At 33.7% G+C, this 21,077-nt stretch overlaps 1 protein-coding gene across 2 annotated transcripts in view; it reads right to left on the bottom strand.

The window, feature by feature from the left end:
- Stxbp3 (syntaxin binding protein 3) overlaps positions 1–21,077 on the bottom strand; it is a 69,284-nt gene that overhangs the window by 43,878 nt on the left and 4,329 nt on the right. For both annotated transcript variants that reach the window (XM_076863155.1, XM_077109890.1), the window contains exons 2-6: positions 10,277–10,326; positions 9,654–9,735; positions 5,294–5,370; positions 2,175–2,253; positions 703–806 (exon numbers count right to left, since the gene is read on the bottom strand). In XM_076863155.1, coding sequence (XP_076719270.1) covers positions 703–806; positions 2,175–2,253; positions 5,294–5,370; positions 9,654–9,735; positions 10,277–10,326 — 392 coding nt within the window. The remainder of the gene's footprint in view (positions 1–702; positions 807–2,174; positions 2,254–5,293; positions 5,371–9,653; positions 9,736–10,276; positions 10,327–21,077) is intronic.

Below are 21,077 nucleotides of genomic sequence, written 5' to 3' on the forward strand. Positions count from 1 at the left end.
TTCACTGAGTTGCCCAGACTAGCCTCAAACTTGTGATCTTCCTGCCTCAGCCTCCTGAGTAGATGTGATTATAGATGTATACCAACACACTCAGCTCACCATTACTATTATTAATCAAAAGTTCATTAACTATTCCAAAGGCAAAATGAATAGAAAACCTTTATTGTATAAATTAAAAATTTATTAGAGAACATTTGATTTTGCCAGGTGTGGTGGCACATGCGTATAATCCCAGCAAATGGGGAGGCCGAGTCCCTAAGCTACTCAGAGAAACCGTGTCTCAAAATAAAAAATAAAAAAAGGGCTGTGGCTCAGTTGTAAAGGTCCTTGGGTTCAATCCCCAGTACCCACCCCCCCAAAAAAGCAGCAGCATTTGTTTGAATACCACAATGGCTACAAATGTTTTTCTGGTCTTATCTAACAAAAATTTATGCTTAGAAATCTCTTGATTTCATAATCCAGGAAGGCTGTAATTTGACTTTATGGCAAATATGAAACTTAAGTCTCCTTTGTTCATTATTAATATCATATTCCAATTTTTTGCTCATGTTTTTTTACCTTTATCAAGGGGAGTCCTTATTTATGGATTAGGCACAAAATTCACAAATAATAAGTAAAAACATCTTTAGAATATACTTTATTATTAAGCTCATAAAATCAAATTTATAATCCATTATGAACTTAAAAAAAAATAGAAAGTACCTGAGATTCATGTGGAATGAAGGAAATATTTATTTCTTTACATCTTCTTATTGACTTGGGGGGACAAGATGTCTTAATTTTATTAAAGAGACTATCAGGGCAAACTGAGAAGAAAAAAAATTAAAGCACATAACTCCATCTAACTCTTTATTACTTTTGAATAAATCATCCCAACATTTAAGAATATTTTTATATATAATTAATGGCTTTCACAAAGTAATTTACTATAAGTGTTCTTTACAGACAAGTATATTCAACTCAAAAGAACTGTAACAGAAACTCCATTTTTTCCCATTCACACTCACCATAATCTCTACTAGAGATCTGTTAACAGAACAAACTAAAATTGTTAGAAAGGAAAATTACATCCAAACTCATGACTTAATAAAATTGGCATTTTCAGAACTGCTTATAATTTTACTTTTCCAGGTTGACCAGTAAGTGAAATACAATGCCACACAAACTGCTAATTATTCCTTGAATTAAAGAAACTTTTCTAATGTCCAGAAATTCTAAGATTCTAACTAGTCAGTTCTAAAACTTAGAGGCCATAATTTCACCATTAGAACTAGGTTGTAATATCAATAATAAACTGTTAAGATTGATAAGAGATAAAAATCATTGGCTCTTAATGTCTTTTTTAAGATGGGGGTCTTACTATAATGCCCAGGCTGGCCTTGAACTTATGATCCCACTGCCTCAGCCTCCTGAGTAGCTGGGATTACAGGTATGTGCCACCATGCCTGGCTTCCTAATGCCTTTTAATATATGTTTCAGTCTCAAGATCCTTAAGTTTAGGCTAAGGATAGAGCTCAGTGGTAGAACAATGCCTAGCATGTATAAGGCCCTGGGTTAGATCTGCATCAACAAGGATGGGGAAAGGAGAGAGGAGGAGAAAGATGGATTTCTTAAGTTAGAAGAAGGTTCACATTCATTAAATTTTATCAATTCCATATCATGAAGTTCTGTATAATAAAGTTACTTAAATAACAAATATTTATGATATGACTTTAAAAAAAAAAACTACTACTGGGCAAGGAAAATTATATGCTCCTTAAAGTAAGGAATTTCTAATAGTAGAGACCAAGTCTTAACTGAATACATGGTATTTTTATTTTGAAAATATAGTTATATTTTTGAACAACCTACAATAAAAATTAATTAAAAAAAAAAAAGAAAAAAGAAAATATAGTTATATAACATAACATAAAACGGAAATGTGTCTTTGAACTTCTTATAATACTTTAGCTTCCTTTATTTGAGCATAAATGTAACAGACTTTCTCTCTTACTGGGAGAAATGGATGGCTGTTTTTCCCAAAGGTTCTTATTTTTTATAGTGTAATCAAATCCTCAACTGAAACTGATTAATGATAAAAAAAATCACTAGTACCTAAACAGTATAAAAAGCAGACACTTTAAAATTAACAGGATCTTAAACAATGAAGTAATAACTTCTAAAAAGATACTTACAGTCAGTGAAGTATAAATATGCTGCTTTGTATTTGTTCTCTGATTTACTTGAAAAATCTCGTAAGAAACAATCTACAGACTTAAAACAGGTTAGATGTTAATACACATTTTATTAATATTAATTTAAATATGCTGGCTTTTTTTTTTAAAAAAGTATGCTAGCTTTTGAAATAACTAAAATTATTTCAATGATAAAACTTTATTGGCTAAAAGTTTAATTTATAAACTGATTTTTACAGATGCGAAGTTCTCTAGCCAGTGACAGCTAATAGGCAACAAAGAGTAAGGTAATATGCATGAACAAGGTGCTTTTATTGGCAATATAGAAGTCTAGGAACTAAGCTTGAAGCAACACAGGAGACAATATTATTGAAAGATAACAGACCAAGGAAATGAAAAGCCAAGGTACTAGAAGTATCATCTACATGGATAATGAAACCACCAAGACTTATGACAGAAGTGTTAAAGAGCATGATGGTGAGGTAGGAGCTAAAATTGTCATGTGATTAAAATAAAAGCTCAGAGCTCGTTAGATGACTTTGAGGAGGAATAGCAGGTAATATAGGCAGTAGTTATGTGGTTGGTAGTATGCAGTCATTTAAAAAAAGAAAATCATCTGGATGAATTTATTATCTCTCTGTTCCTTTTTCTACTTCTGGAGATCCCAAAAATGTACTTCTGTTAGATCACATGGATCTTTATCTTTTCCTCATGATCTCCCCGACTTTTTTTCTCTTAAAGACATTCCATTTTGATCTTACAGTTCATTAATCCATATTTCAAAAGTGCAACAGACTGTTTGTAAGAAGTCACATTCTAAGGAGCTGGGGTGTGGCTCAGTGATAGAGCATTTGCCTGGCACATGTGAGGCACTGGGTTTGATTCTCAGCAGCACACAGAAAAATAAATAAAATAAAGTCATGGTGTCCATCTACAACTAAAAAAAATATTTAAAAAAATTTAAAGAAATCACACTCTGAGCTTTAGAAACTATTTAAGGCGCTATACTAGACTCTCTTTATGTAGACTATTTTTTCTGTTTAGATTAGCATTCTCTTCAAGCAGCTAGATTTTGCTAGCTGTGTGTTTTTTTTTCATTTCACTGAACTTCCTCTCTTTGGTATCTAGACAACTTAGTTGCCAACTTTTCTTTTGTCAACTCAGTTGTGGCTTAGACTTAGTTATTGAAAAATTCTAAATAGAGACAGTTCCACAACAGAAGGAAGACAAAGAGGTTTCTCATCCCACAGCAAAACCACCAAAGCAAAGTATATAGACCACTAGGGATTTTCTGAGACATGCAATTGACTTTTCCCCTAGAGTTTACAGATCTCTTATAGCAAACTCTTTCTGAAATCTGTCACATTAGGATCCTTGTCTGGGAACTCTTGTGTTGGTCTCCAAGTACTCCCAGTTCATGAGGATGCAAGTCTCATACTATGTTTCTTTACCAGAGCTCCCAAGAACCCCAATGCCTCACATACACAGAGGCCTATAGAACCCAGCAGGCATTTGTTTCAGGACAAGAGGAGAAACTTCAATTGGCTGTGGTAGGGAGGGGAGGCACATCCAAGCACCATCTTCTCTGAATCCTTTATTGAATATACAATCTTATATCCTGATTTTATCATTTAATATTAAAAGTGAATTCCTAGGTCATAAAAAATTCCCACAAACCTCATTTTTAATAATTACTCATTCTATGTTTTATTAATTCTAGTAATTTAACTGGTCTTATTTATTCATAGGAACTTTATTTGACCATTTATATGACTATTTTCTTACTATTAATTCTAAAATATAAAGCACCCTTATAAGATTCTTAAGAAAGAATGGCAAATTGTTTTTGAAAAAGGCTATCTCAATCTGTATTTCCACTAACAGTATATGGCAGTTTCTGCTTCATTACTCACTAACAGATAAAATAGCTAAAATGTAACATACGTATGTACACAGATATTGTCTGTATGTATAATGTGTGTATGAATGAATGAATGAATGAATGGATGGATGGATGGATGGATTGACTGACTGACTGTCAGTAAAGAATGGTTTGCTTTTTGTAGTACTGGGGATTGATTAATTTTAATTAATATTAATTTTATTTTGAGATATGGTCTCTGGCTAAGTTGCCCATGCTGGCCTCAAACATGGAATTCTTCTGCCTCAACCTTCTAAAGGTAGCTGAGATTACAAGTGTGTGTGCACCAGTACACCAGAAACAACAGTGGTTTTTAACTTGCATTTTTCTCTAATCATGAATTTTCTTCTGTGGAATTATATCATGGATAAATTATAAACTGTCATTAAAACCCCTTCTGTACCAGTAGTAATATGTAGAGGCTAAATATTGATCATCTGATTTTTTTTCCCTATCATCTGCTAGAGTTAGAAGTGAAATGAAATTGGGATCACCAAATGATGAATATTCTAGGTATAAATGAGTGAGAGGTGTTGGAAAATACATTGTCAGATACTTTCCGAATAAAGGAAGGAACTTTATTTGGCTCTAAGTTTGGCTTAAAGTATGAGTTAAATCATATAGTCAGACTGTAAATGGAAAAAGTTCTTTTGAAATAAAATACAAAAACACACAGACATATCCATATGCACATATACACATACAGTACAGGAAAGTCACAATGATAAATAAAAGATTAATCCAAGATCTATTTCTTTTACCTATATTTCTATTTTCCTCAAAATTATGGATCAATACAAACTGCATGAACAACAAATTATGCAAAGAAACGCTATCACTTTATATAATTAAATTTTGCTTTCATATATATATACAGGAGAAAGGAAAGCTTTCATTTTTGTTTCCATTGGGAAAAGAACAAATAAAACAACCTTCTAACAGAAGGTTACTAAACAAAATAATTTACGGAAATATTTTTCTAAAGAGGAGTATTTCATTACTTTTAATTTTCTAATAGCAAATCATGACAATACTGAAAAATATACTTTTTTATTTTATATACTAAAGAATATACTTTTCATTTTACATTTTTTGTGCTGGGGATTGAACCCAGTACCTTATAAATATTAAGAACTCACTCTTCCACTGAGATATACCCAGGGCCCAGGAATCCACTTTTTAAAGACAATATACTCACTTTTGATGTTGGTGTGATAAAATAAAGAGCTTTCATTTGTCTGACAGGTTCACGATTCTTATAAATATTCTCTACAACTAACAACAATAACAAAAAGGTCACTTTATATAAGCAAATATTTATGCATTTGAAACAAATTTTAAATAAATTTTACTGTACTTTCCACTTACAATAATAGAGAAACACATTTATACACACTTGGTTTACGTTTTTTTTTTTTTTTCATTTGATAAATTTAAAAAATCATAAAAGTGTGTCTTCCCTGAGTCTAAATCATAGGCTGCACTGCTTTTTCATTGTGAGAAAAAAAGATAAAACAGTGATTTCACAGGTAGGTTTACCAGCATAAGCAAAGAATATGCCATGAAAAAAAAGAAAATGCATTAAAAATTAAAAATATATTTCTTTAAGAATATTCTATTATAATAGCAAATATGATACCAGTTATACTACACTAAAGACTTTACATATATTATTTATGAAACCTTATAACTACACTATGAATACTTTCCTTCAGTATTGGGGATTAAATTCAATGGTGCTCTTATCACTGAACTACAACCCCATGCCTTTTTAACTTTCTATTTTTTATTTTGAGACAGAATCTTGCTAAGTTGCTCAGACTGTCCTCAAACTTTTGATCCTCCTGCCTCAGCCTCTGGAGTAGCTAGAATAATAGGCATGGGGCACCATACCTGTTTATTTTGAAAGAGTATTTTAAAATTGAGGACACTAATCTTTTAAAACCACATACTAACATTTATATTTTTTCAACAATAAAACAAAGTGAATGTAACAAATTCTAATTGTCAAATTACTTAAAGCTCTTAAAAAAAAAAACTAAAAGTATCCTACAAATCAAAAGAACCATATTTCAAGACTTGTGTTGGCAAAGGACTATTAAGAATCAACATATGTGACATGCAATGAAGGCTACTGTTGGACTTTATTTTCCCCCAGTAGTAGAGATTGAATTTGGGGTTTTGTGCATGCTAGACAAGTGCTTTACCACTGAGCTACAACCCTACACACCCTGGACTTCTCTCTTAAATATGGTGATTTCGCTTTCTCATTCTTAAATTAATATTACTAATGTACAGTTTGTTATTAGATATCAAATAAAATTTCCAAAGAAAATTTCAAATACTTTAGGTAGGAAATTGTAATTTTTATACAATTCCAACAACCATGATTTTTACTTTTAAAAGATTAAGGTTTAGGGGGGTTGGGGTGAATTTTGCTAGTTGAGCACATACTAATTATTAGCATGCCTGAGGTTCTGGGTTCCATCCCCACAGTTCCCCCCAAAATGATTAAGATTCAATGTAAATTTACTTCTAGTGGTTAATACTCAAAATGAAGTATCGAACAATCATCCTGTGCTGTACATACTATTATAATTTGGTGAATAATGTACAGGTACAACACTGTAAAAATGATATCTGTTTACAAGAGCAGTAAAGTATTACTTTTCCAATTCACTGAAAGTGTATATCTATTAAATGATAAAGAAAGGTCTTGGCGGGGGGGGGGGGGGCTGGGGTTGTGGCTCAGTGGTACAGAGCTTGCCTGGCATGTGTGAGGCCCTGGGTTCGATCCTCAGTACCACATAAAAATAAATAAAAAATAAAGATATTGTGTCCAACTGCAACTAAAAAATATTAAAAAAAAAAAGAAAGGTCTTCAATAATGCAAAAGTCTAATTCCAAATCTACTTTTTAAGGTTTTTATTTGACTTTATCTGCACTGAAGTAAAATTTTTTCTCTCATATATATATATATATATATATATATATATATATATATATATTTTTAGTTGTTGATGGACACAATACCTTTATTTTGTTTAGTTTTTTTTTTTTTTTTTATGTGGTGCTGGGGATCGAACCCAGTGCCTCATGCATGCTAGGCAAGCGCTCTACCACTGAGCCACAGCCTGAGCCTCTTCCCTCATTGATTTTTAAAGAATAACAAGACCCATGCTGGGCACAGTGGCACATGCCTGTAATCCCAGCTGCTTGGGAATCTGAGGTAGGAGGATTCTGAGTTCAAACCCAGCCTTGGCAAAAGCAAGGTGCTAAAAACTCAGTAGGACTCTGTCTCTAAATAAAATACAAAATAGGGCTGGGAATGTGGCTCAGTAGTTGAGTGTCCTAGAGTTCAATCCCCTGTACCATAAATAAATAAATAGATAAATAACAAGACACTACTGAACATTTTCAAAATGACCTGAATGACAAAATAAAGTCTGACCAGTGAATATGCCAATGCCAAGTCTCATATAAAGGTTCTTAGAAGGGCTAATATAAAATTTGAAAGGACCTTAAGTTTAAACTAATAGATAATGACTGTGATTAAACCAGAGCAAACCTACATGACTCTGGAAGATATTGAGAACATTCCATAGCACTGTGCTCTATCTAGTCCGAGGAGGAGGAGGAGGAGGAGGAGGAGGAGGAGGAGGAGGAGGAGGAGAAAGGGAGGGAGGGAGGGAAGGAAGGAAGGAAGGAAAAGAAAAGCAAAACTGTGGTCAAATAAGTTTAAAAAAGGAATACTAATATTTTTACCCAGGGGATCTATATATGTGTTGGTCTACAAGACCAGGCCACAGTAAGAAAAACAATGGTCTACAGAAAAAGGTAATTAAAAACTCTTTATAGTGCTCTACAGTTTCATTGTGCTTTCACACATTTATAAAATGGTGCTCATCCTAGTTTCAGACCAAAATATCCTCTGGGAACTTGAAAAACTTACATAGCCTTAATCAACAATTTACTTTTTTAATAGTAAAAAAAATTAAAGCTTTAATCTAATTTCTAGTTTACAACTTTTTCCATAAAGATCATAAATTGAATATATAATATAATCAATGATAAAGATTAATTTATATGTGACTATCAACACACAAATATTAGCTGAATATGGTAGCATATACCTGTAATCCCATCTACTCTGGAGGCTAATGCAGAAGGATTGCAAATTTGAGGTCAGTCTGGACAATTTAGCAAGATCCTAACTCAAAATAAAAAAGGGCTGGGATTGTAGCTCAGCAGTAGAGTGTCCATAGATTCAATCCCTAATGCCCCCAAACCAAACCAAAAACCAAACAAAAAAGCCCATAAATATTTTATGGTCAGGCTTTCTAGAAAATATTGGGTATATACTTAGGAGCAAAATATTAAAGAACTGTATTTGACTTTGAGTCTGTTTCTTTATTGCAGATGGGGGTATTTAATCTCTCTCTGTACAGGGAAATTATGAAGATCAAACTTATAAATAAATGAGTTAATGGACGATGAGTTAAAAAATAACATGATCATGAATGTTATAAGATGTTGGTACTTCCTCCAGAAGGAAATACAGATTAATACAACATAACTTCGAATCAACATTATGTATTTTAAAATATGTACAAAGGTTGATTTATGGCATCTTAATAGTCATTGAAAAACAATACAAATAAATGACAAGGGCAGGAGGTGTCGCTCAGTGGTAGAGTGCTTACCTAGCACACGTGAAGCTCTGGGTTCAACACCCAGCACTACAAAACAAAACACTAAAAACAAAAACCCCAGAAACATTAGTGAAACCACTGAGGTAAACCTAGTGTAGCAATAAACTAAACTACAAAATATGTTAGAGGAAAAAAAATTGAAGAACCACCTCAAAAAAGTAATTGACTTAAGTCTTGGTCAGGGCACTTAATTATATGCCTCCAAGGTAAAAATTTAGAGAGGTTATTTATTGGTAGAGTCATAATGAAACATAATGTCCTCAAAAATAAAATTACAATAATTTTTTTATAGTGCTGAGGATTGAACCCAGGGCCTCACTCACACATGCAAAGCACATGAGCTACCAGAGCTATATCCCTAGCACTCAAATTTCTTTCTTTCTTCTTTTTTTCTTTTCTTTTCTTTTCTTTTTTTTTTTTTTTTTTTGGTGGTATTGGGAATTTAAATCCAGAGGTGCTCTACTACTGAGCTACAACTGCACTTCCCCTTTAATATATATACACATATATATGTATATATATTTTTTTAGTTGTTGACAGATCTTTATTTTATTTATTTATACATGGTGCTGAGAATTAAATCCAGTGCTTCAAACATGCTAGGCAAGTGCTCTACCACTGAGCCACAACCCCAACCCTTTCTGGCTCCTTTTTAAATTTTGAGACAGGGACTCACTAAATTGCCAAGGCTAGTTTCATATTTGTAATCCTCTGCCTCAGACTCTGAAATTACTGGAATTACAGGTATGCCCACTGTGTCAGGCTCCCAGCACTAAAATTTCTCAATCTTCAGACCTTCCCAATCAGTATAAAACAGCATTCATGAGAAAAATTTGTAACACTTACCAGTTATACTTTCTTCTAGAAGATCTGTCATTTTGCAACATGATGCCAAAAGCCTAGTGGTAAATTCATCTAAAAGCATTATCTTAAAAGAAATACAAAATAATATATTATAAGTATCTGAACACCAAAAATTCACAAAAGACAGAATTTTGGCCCTTAACTCTACTCAGATTTATAGATCATTTATAACATAAAATTAAAATATCAGGACAGTTAGCAAAATGATCTCAACTCATATGTTTTAACTTGCATGATCTGAAAATTAATTTATCACTAGACATACACACAGTATTATATATAAGCACAGGAATAGAAATATTTCTATTTTGATGCAGGAGCTTGTTCATTTTAAATGTCTTATATTTAACATAAGATTTTCTTCAAATCACAAATCATCACTTACTGAAAAATGACACTTAGTTCACTTAATATTTACAAGTAGCACTTGAGTTACTACCATCCTTATTTTATAGACAAGAAAACAAGAGGCAGAAACAACCATTAAGACATGAAGTTAGGATTTGAAGGCAAACAGTGTAAGTCCAGATCCTATTTCCTTACAGAAGTATCCTAAGTACAACATACTGAAGTCCTCAATATAAGAGCAAAGTATACAATTTTACCTTCCATTCACCTTCTTTCTTGCAGTCATCAAACACTGTTGCTTTTATCTCTGTTTTAAAAAAGGGGGGGATTATTTAGGAATCTAAATCAACAGTTTATAAAAATAATAATAGCAACTACTCAAGAGGTCCAAAATGACTTGGAAAATTCCAATTTGAAAATAAGAAAAACTACATTAAAAGCATACATATTTATTGTACCCTAAGTAAAAAATCCAACATATTTAATACCTAACACATAAGTACATTTCAACTATATTTTTAAACTGAGATAACAATTATAAAAAGGGCTAATATTTTAAGTATATAAACATATAAGTACATGAAAATATTTCTGAAAATTTTATCTGATTTGGTTTTTTTCTGTTCTACTTAAATCTTAAGTAAATAAGATGAAAACAAAAAAATCCATAGGACAATCCTAAACTAATTTATAATTTATCCTAAAATAATTTACTCATAAATTATATTCAACAATTGAATCTGCATAAACATTTTTCATCCTGACTGACATTATGCTTTGCATCCCTCCCTCCCTCCCCTTCTCTTCCCCCCCATATACAATTAAATTAGGATAAAACTTTGCCTTGATTTATCAAGAAATATTAATATGGTCTTTTAAATACTTTTCAAAATTAAATATTTTATAAACTAGTTCATGAATTTACAAAATCCCTTACATAATAAAGAATACATGTAGGCAATACATACAAATTCTATTTTATAATAAGACAATCTCCTATATTTAATGTTTTTATTGATATTCAATTAAATTTGAAAACTACCTAATGCATAAAATATAACTAAAATGTAAATTATGGTAAGTCTTCTTTCACGAATTCTTATAAATGAGATAGTTATACAATTCATTTAAATTTTTCTATTTCATAATTTAAAATTGTTTTAAGCTAATTCTTTTGGAAAATTTACCATCAAGTTCTTCATACCACGTTAAAAAACAATAGCTCCTGTAATGGATGGGATATAACTAATAAGGGTTACTATGGTATAATTTTTAAAAATTAGGTCTTTGTTCCTAATTCCTGGCATAGAGCTTCTAGAGTGCTTGAAATCTACTGAGTAGAAGAGTATCTATGCTATATTAATTACATGACTCTTGGCTAAAGGGCTCCTAGATAGCTTTGGGACTCAGGTTGGTCACAGAAAAGACCAAGACATGACCTCCATGGAGGAGAGGGGCAGGAGATTGAATTAAATCACCAATGACTTGATTTAATCAACTGGGCCTACATAAGGAAATCTCCATTAGGGGGAAAAAAAAATTAAAGGAAGACCTTGGAGAGCTTCTGAATCGAAATCTACATACAAGAACAGTGGTGTACCCCAACTATGCTCCAGACCCTTCTGGATCTCACCCTTATATATTTCTGTATCTGGCTATTTTATTTGTATCCTTTATAATACACTGATAACAGGAAGTAAAGTGTTTTCTAAAGTTTTGTGAGCCATTCCAGCAAATTAAAAGGGAAGGGGGATTGTGGGAACCTCTGATTTGTACCCAATTCAGGAAGAAACATGGATAACCTGAGGACCTAGTATTTGCTAACAGTATCTGAAGTGAGAGCAGTCTTGTGGGACTGAACCCTTAAACCTACAGTCTGACATAGTTAAGTAATACTAGGTAGAGTCAGAATTAAACTGAATAGCAGGATACCCTACTGGTGTTCACAAGTTAAAGAATTAATATAGGGCAGGGGATCATATTTGTGTCAGAAGTATTGTAAATAAAAAGTTTAATTACTATTAGGAATTGTGAAGTGGAAGGCTTTACTGTGACTGAGAAACTGCTGAGAAAAATTAGTTAAGACAATTATATATTGCTTGCTAGGAGGATTATAACATTATCTGAGAAGAATTATAGTTAAAAAAAACCAGAAATATTTAACTATAATTTAATCCAAAGCACCAGTTTCTAATACCCTATAGGCAAATAAACAAAGGATTTTCTCAGAGCTCAGATACTGAAATATTATGCCACTTCCCTTTTAAAATTAGCTTCCTTGCTGATACCTCAAATAAGCTCAAATTGAAGACATTTTGTTTATTTTTAGCAGATTTTCTTATTGTCTTTCCCTTAAGAAATGAAAATGGAATTAATGATAGAGCAGATTGGAGAAGGGGTAACCTGATAGTTTTACAACTGAATTCTACAAAACATTTAAGAAAGAATTAATACCAATTCTTTCTAAACTGTTCCAAAACACTGAAATAGAAGATACTCTTTTTATGAGGCAAGCATTATAGCAAAACGAGACAAAGACAGAATTAAAAAAAGAAAACTATAGACCCATATTCCCAAGAGTAGAGATACAAAAATTCTCAACAACAACAACAAAACAAACAAACAAAAACTAGCAAACCAAATTCAATAACATATCAAAACTATCATATATGATCAGATGGGATTCATCCCAGGCATGCAAGGACAGTTCAACATACACAAATCAAAAACCATGATACAACACATCAACAGAATGAATGACAAAACTCCTATGATCATTTCAATAGATGCATAAAAAGGATTTAAAAAGGTTCAACAAGTTGGGCATGATGGTACATGCCTATAACCTGTGACTTGGGAGGCTGAGACAGGAGGGTCACAAGTTTGAAGCCAGCCTAGCTAGACAACATGGCGAAATCCTGTCTCAAAAAATAGAAAGGGCTGGGGATGCAGCTCAGTGGTAGAGTGCCTTTGGATTCAATTCTCAATACCACCAAAACCAAATGAACAAACAACAACAGAAAGAATTAACATCCCTTCATGAGGGCCTGGAGTTGTGGCTCAGTGGTAGAGCACTTATTTGGCACATGTCAGGCACTGGGCTTGATCCTCAGCACCACATAAATACAAATAAATAAAGGTATTGTGACTATCTACAATTTTAAATTAAAAAAAAATCCCTTCATGATAAAACTCAACAAATTAGGTGTAGAAAAAACAATCCTCAAAATAATAAGTACTATATATGAAAAACCCATGGCCAAATGGGGAAAACCTGAAAGCAATTCCTTTAAAATCAGGAACACGGAAGGGCTTTCCACTTTCACCACTCTGATTTAACATATAATATTAGAAGTCTTAGCAAAGGCAATTAGGCAAAAGACAGAAATGGCATCTTTTGAAAGAAATGAAGATAAATTATCCATGTTTGAGGATGACATGATCCTACACATAGAAAACCATAAATTACTCCATCAGAAAACTGTTAGAACTTACAAATAAATTCAGTGAAGTAGCAGAATAAAAAAAACAACATAAAAAAGTAGTATATCTATACACAAATAATGAACTTACAGAAAAAAAAATTAAGAAAGCAATCCCATTCACAATACTACAAATTTAGGAAGTGAAAACACTGATAAAAGAAATTAAGATGATACACACACACACACAAAATGGGAAGATAGACTATGTTCATGAATCAGAAGAATCAATATTGTTAAAATAACCACACTATCCAAAGTGATCAATAGAGTCAATGTTAATTCCCATCAAAATCCCAATGACTTTCTTGACAGAAATAGAAAAACCAATCCTAAAATTCATTTGGAATCACAAAAGACCCAGAATAGCCAGAGATCCTGAAAACACACACACACACACACACACACACACACACACAAATCACACAAGGCTGGAGGCATCATAGGACCAGACTTCAAAATATACTATAAAGCTCTAGTTACTAAAAAAAGTATGGTACTGTATAAAAAACAGATACACAGACCAATGGAACAAAACAGAGAAGCCAGAAATCAATCCACAATCATACGGCAGATTGGTTTTTAACAAAGACACTAAGAACATAGAGTACAGAAAGGACAGTCTCTTCAATTAATAATGCTGGCAAAACTGGATAGACATCTGCGGAATGAAAATAGATATCTTTCTCTGATATCTATTTTCATACACAAAAACCGACAAAAGTATGTATCAAAATCCTAAATCTTAAACCTAAAACTATGAAATTACTGTTTAAAAACATACCAGAATCACTTCAAGACAATGGTATGGGCAATGATTTTTTTTCACATAGGACCCTAGAATCACAGGCAACAACAACAACAAAAGACAGGCTTACCTTAAATTAAGAAGCTTTTGCATATCAAAGGAAGTGACAAGATTAAGTGACAACCTACATACAGAAAGGGAGATAATATTTGCAAAAGATACGCCTGATAAGGGACTGAAAACCAAAACATGGTAAGAAACTAAAAAAGATGAACACCAAAAACAGTCCAAACAAAAAAATGGGCTAAAAAACTAAACAGACACTTCTCAAAAGAAGTCATAAACATCCAACAAATATATAAAAATGCTCAACTTCACTATTCAGCAGAAAAATGCAAATCAAAAATCACAATAAGGTGTCCACTCATTCCAGTTAGAATGGCTATCATCAAAAAGACAAGAAATAATGAATACTGAGGATGTTGGGAAAAGTGAACATTTACACACTTGGTAGCAATACAAAGTAGTACAGCTATTATGGAAAACAGTATGGAGATTCTCAAAAAAACTAAAAGTACAACTATTATATGGTTCAGCAATTCTGCTCCTGGGTATATACCCAAATCTTAATACCAAAAAATGAAATCTTAATACCAAAAAGATATTTGGGACCCATGTTCCCTGCAACATTATTTACAAATAACTAAAATATGGCATCAACCTAAATGCCCCTCACAGGATGAGTATATTTACCACTTGGTCATAAAAGAGAATTAAATTCTGTTATTTGTAGCAACATGGATTGAACTGGAGAACATTTTGTTGGGTAAAATAAGCCAGTCACAGAAAGACAAACACCACAAGTTCTCACTCATTTATAGAAATTGTTACGGTTTGGATATAAGGTGTCCCTCCAAAAGCTCCCATGTTAATGCAGGAAATCAGAAATTAAATGATTATGAGAACTATAACCTAATCATTGGATTAATCTATTTGATGGATTAGTAATTTGAAAGGACTAACTGCATTGTAACTACAGGCAAATGAGGTGTTGGCTGGAAGAGCTAGATCACTGGAGGTGTGCCTTTGGGGATTTCATCTTGTCCCCTTGGCTTCTCCTCTCTCTCTACTTCCCAGCCACCATGAGATGGGTACCTTTCTTCCAGTGCTGCCCTTTTGCCATAGTGTTCTGCCTCACTTCAGGCCCAAAGTGCTGGAGTTAGTTGACCATGGACTGAAACCCTTGAGCCAAAATAAACGTTTCCTCTTCTTGAGTTGGTCTTGTTGGGTAATTTGGTCACAGTGATGCAAAGCTAACTAAAACAGAAACCAGTAAGCCAATATGGTAAAGTATGGAACAGAATAGTGGTAACTGGAGACAGGAAAGTGTAACGGTTAGGGGTATAGAAGAAAATAAGACGACTTTGAAACTAGAAAGGGTACAGGATGAGGAGGTTTGAGGGTAGAAGGCAAGTAGACATGATCAATGTACAATGTATGCATGTATGGAAATATCACAGTGAATACCATTAACCTGTATAAATAATATATATTAATAATTATAGATTTTATTTAAAAAAGAGGTCCCTGAACAGAAGTCATCTCTATAATATTTGAAATTTTATACCTACACCATTCTAGATAATAGAAACTAGCCATATGAGGCTCTCAAGCACTTGGAATGTGGCTAGTCTGCACTATGATGTCCTGCAAACAAAATACATATGAGGGGGCTGGAGTGTAGTGAAGTAGCAGAGCACAAGCTTAGCATGTATGAGGCTCTGGGTTTGAACCCCAAAACAAAAAAAAGGGGTGGGGAACTTTGAAGAAAAAGGAAAGAATATTAAATATTCTGTGAATTTTTAAATTACATGTTTAAATTATAACACTTTGAATTTATCAAGTTAAACTAAATATTGATTATTAAAATTAATTTCACCTGGGCTGCGGTTGTGGCTCAGTGGTAGAGTGCATGTCTAGCATGTGTAAGGTCCTGGGTTCGATCCTCAGCACCATATAAAAATAAATAAAGATACTATGATTCATCTACAACTAAAAAATATACATAAAATTTTTTTTAAATTCGGACTTAGAGTGTTTTCTCAAGCAGTTTCTCATAACACTTTTATCTTTGCTCTGCCTACTCTATCTACTCTTCCTCAAAGATAAATATCACCAAAGTTAGTCATCTATCAGATTATCAGATCAATCCTTCAGTTTCCAATCATCTTATAGTTCATCTCTCCTAGACTTCATTCAATTACACAATACAGGTTTAAGCACTTTAATGCAGGTTTAATGCCTCCTAAAAACTGCTCTAGACTTCATTTCCATAAGTTTGTTGTTTTCTTAGTCTTTGACTATTTCCTCCTTCCCCCACAATCAATAATTAGGCAGTACTGATTGTTCTTTCTGGTATTTGACCATTATGTTTTACTGCCACTGGCACCAGCAATACCTTAATTCTTATCACTCACTGAACTACTGCAACAGACCCCTATCTAGATTTCCTGCTTTCCACCTCCAACCCCTTTACCTTTCCAATTCATTTTTTCACACTGCTATCAATTACCTTCCTGAAACTCAACTCCTTGTTTAGATTACTATATATCTCAAGTCTCAAATGTTCACTCTTGCCTACAGAATTAAAAAAATCTATTATTCAATATTCTCCATGAACTGCTTCTACCTAATCTCTATATTAATCTTCCACTAGTCCAAATGCTACCCAAATAATTACCTATCAATACCAATTATCCTATCTTTGCTTATTTTGTTTTTCTGAAGTACAAAAGGAAATACATTTAAAACTGTAAAGTGCTGGAGCTGTAGCTCAGTGGCAAAGCACTTGCCCAGCATGCGTGAGGCACTGGGTTAGATCCTCAGCACCACATAAAAATTAACAAATGAAATAAAGGTATTTTGTCCATCTACAACTACAAAAAAAATTATTTAAAAAAACAAACTCAAGGCCAAAGAAGTGAAAACACTGAAAGGAGAAATAACAGAACTACTATAGTACATAACAATATGAGCAAAGCTGAAAGTATATTTGCACAACTATCTTAAATCACAGAGAAATTGTTAATAAACCTGATAATAATACAATAGAAACTTATTTGCCTGGAAAATAGAAAATAATCTATGAATAACAGTTTTAAAAGAAATTAAAAAGTCAGAAAATATGAAAATCATAATCAAGAAAATGAGTGGGAAAAAATTACCACTACCAGAAGATAATTTCAAAATTGACCTGGAAAAGTTACCTTATTCTCTTTTATCTACCCTACCTTCCCTAAATAAATGACTCCCACCATATGCTGTAGCCTAAATCCTGATCTCTTCATTCAGCCCCCTTTTCTGTAAATGTATATTTACTTATCTCCAACTGCTACTGGACACTTTGACTTGCACTGAAAATTCACTATGTTCTAATTCTAAACTATTTTTTTTCCCTTCAACCCTGTTCCTTTTTCCCCCCTCATCAATAAACAGGAACAACACTGTCTAGTCTAGACTGAAATTTTAGTCTAGGATGACTCTCCCTTAGATTATATCTTATTGAGTCTACTGTTTAAATTTCTCCTTTCCTCATTCATCTTCTCCTTACCTCCCTTGTGACAGTTCAGCCTTCTAGTCTAGACCAATACAATAACTATGTAGTCTCTTTGCCTCCCATTCCCCATTTCTCTTTCAAATAAATGCCCCCTTCCCTCTAACCTCTGAGTTTGTTTTAATAACCAAATTATTACAAAAAGTGAATCAACATAACTCACTTTCTTTATTTCATTAAACTTACATCTTGGATAACCTCCATGTACAGTATGAACATACAATAACTCCTTTAACAGTTATAAAATATTCCTTAATACAGAATTTATTCATCTACTCTATGACAGATTGTCATTCTGTTTCCAATTTTGCCACTGTGCTGCAATAAGGATCCTTAAACATATATCTGTATTATTACTTTTTTTTCTCGTAAAACAACCATTTAAAAATGTTATTTATTTATTTACATTTGACATAGGGGATTGAAAAAGAGGTGCTTTTAACCACTAAGTTACATCCCCATCCCTTTTAATAATTTACTTTGAGACAAGGTCTCCCTAAATTGCTGGGATTTGAGATCCTGTTTTAGCCTCCCAAGTCACTGGCAAAACAGGCATGCACACTGCACCTGGCCTATTTTCTTTTAACATATTCATAAGTGCACATGAGATATTTTACTCCATTTCAATTCCCAGTACTACTTCCTTCCCTTCCCTCCTTCCTTCTCTGATCCCTTTGCTCTACTCTACTGGTCTTCTATTTTTTTAATTGGTTATTGTTATACATAAAAGTGGCATTCATTGTGACATACTCACATATGCACATAGCACAGTGTGGTCAATTTCATTCCACAGTTACTTTTTGTTTGTTTTTTAAAGACAGGGTCTTACTAAATTGCCAAGGCTGGCCTTGAACTTTTGCCTGCCTCAGGATCTTGAATAGCTGGAATTACAGGTGTGCACAAACATGCTGAATGATAGAATTTCTTATATTTTTGATCTGCATTTGGTTGAATCCATGGAGGTGGAAGCTGTGGGTTCAGAAGGCCAATTGTACTATATTTATTTTTATTTATTCCAACTGTACTTTATAATAATAAAGGATCTGGAGGGTTTCTCTCTTAGCATAACAGCATAAAGGCAAAAGTCACTATTACAAAATGGGTTGGGGATGATATTAATCAGAATAGTGGTTATGCTGGGGAAGAAAGTGGGGTTAGAACTGGGAGAAGTAATGCAGTGCTTGGAAACATTGTATACACTGATTTGGGTGAAAGCTACACCAGCAAAAATTTCATCCACTGTATTTATTTATTGGTACCAGGGATTGAACTCAGGGGCACTGTCAACCACTGAGCCACACCCTCAGCCCTTTTGATACAGGATCTCACTGAGTTGCTTAGTGCCCCGCCTTTGCTGAGGGTGGCGGTTAACTGGATCCTTCTGTTTCAGCCTCCCCAGCTGCCAGGATCACAGGTGTGCGCCACTGCGCCCAGCACATCCACGGTGCTTTTTGCGTTAGTGTACTTCACCACCATAATATATCTTGAGTCATTGCCCTTCAAAAATGAACAAGAAAAGGGTCGGATGCAATGACACATGCCTGTTATCCCACCGGCTTGGGAGGCTGAGGCAGGAAGATCATGAGTTCAAAGCCAGCCTCAGCAACTAAGCAACTCAGTGAGATTCTGTCTCTAAATAAAATACAAAAAAGGGATAGGGGTGTGGTTCAGTAGTCGAGAGCCCCTGAGTTCAATTCCTGGTACCAAAAAAAAAAAAAAAAAAACAATTTTTGACAATATTTAATTGAGTACCCAAAATGCTGGTGACTGCTTTTCAGAGGGTCAGGGGGATCGTTTTTTTATTGGTTCCCCATAGCCTAGAGAATAAACTACTTAGGAAAGCATCAGGATTTTTTTTTTTTTTTTAATACTGGGGATTAAATCTTTGGTTGCTGTACCCTTGAACTACAACCCTATCCCTTTTTATTTTGAGAAAGGGTTTCACTAAGTTGCCCAGGCTGGTCTCAAATTTGAGATCCTTCTTTCAGCCTCCAGAGTCACTGGGATTACAGGTGTATACCACTATGTCAGCTCATCCATCTTCCTAATTGGATCTACCTTTAGGTCTATATCCCCCTTCACCTGCAACAAATACCCCCTGTACTCAGTCAAAAAAAAAACTGTTCCAGCAGAGTATGGTGGCACAGCAACAACTCAGGAGGCTGAGACAGAAGGATCACAAATTCAAGGCCAGCCTCAGCAAGTCCCTCAGTAACTTTATAAGACCCTGTCTCAAAATAAAAAATAAAAATAAAAAGGGCTGGGGAAATATCTCAATGGTAAGTGTCCCTGAATTAGATCCTCGGTACCCAAACAAAAAGCAAAACAACAACAACAAAAAAAAAACTGTTCCCCTTTTTTTGGTTCCCCATCCTAAAAACAATTACATACTGATAAAAACAAACAAACAAAAAACAAAATAATACAATTCTCTGTGTGGACTTTATTTTCAGAAAACTTTAAGATTTATAAGAAACCTAAAAGCTGGCTGTTTTGGAGAGAAAAGCTGGAAATCTGGGTTGGGAGGAAGAATAATTTTATTTTATACTCTTGCTCTTAAAATTTTTTGCTGCCTCAAGATTTTAAATAGTTTAAAATGTTAATTACAAATGGATGCTCACATTCGACATACACACACAAAAAAGTTAATTACAAAGATTAAGAAGGACATGCAAAATGTTGAGTAAATGTTGTTTAAAAGAAAGAAAGCCATAGCAGTCCACCTGCCCAGCTAGATCAATCTATCAATCTCTATCTATCTATCTATCTATCTATCTATTGTTACTAGGGATTGAACAGAGGGTGTTTAACCACTGAATCACATCCCCAGGTCTTTTATTAAATTTTGAGATGGGAATCTCACTAAACTGCTAAAGCTGGCCTCAAACTTGCAATCCTCCTGCCTCGGCTTCTTGAGTTGCTGGGATTACAGGTGTGTGCCACCATGCCCAGCAGAGTCATTTATTTTTAAAAAGCATTGTTACCCATCACATTCTGCTAGGGTCTATTAGGATATTTTTTTTTTTTTAGTCATTAATGGACCATTGATTTTATTTATTTATATGTGGTGCTAAGAATTGAACCCAGTGCCTCACACATGCTAGGCAAGTGCTCTACCACTGAGCCACAACCCCAGCCCTGTTAGGAATTTAAAGTCCTATAAAATAGCAGCTCAATTCACAATAACTAAACTGTGGAAACAATAGATGCCCATC

This window comes from Callospermophilus lateralis, chromosome 7 (genome assembly GCF_048772815.1).
Source record: "Callospermophilus lateralis isolate mCalLat2 chromosome 7, mCalLat2.hap1, whole genome shotgun sequence".
NCBI classification, from domain to species: Eukaryota; Metazoa; Chordata; class Mammalia; order Rodentia; family Sciuridae; genus Callospermophilus; species Callospermophilus lateralis.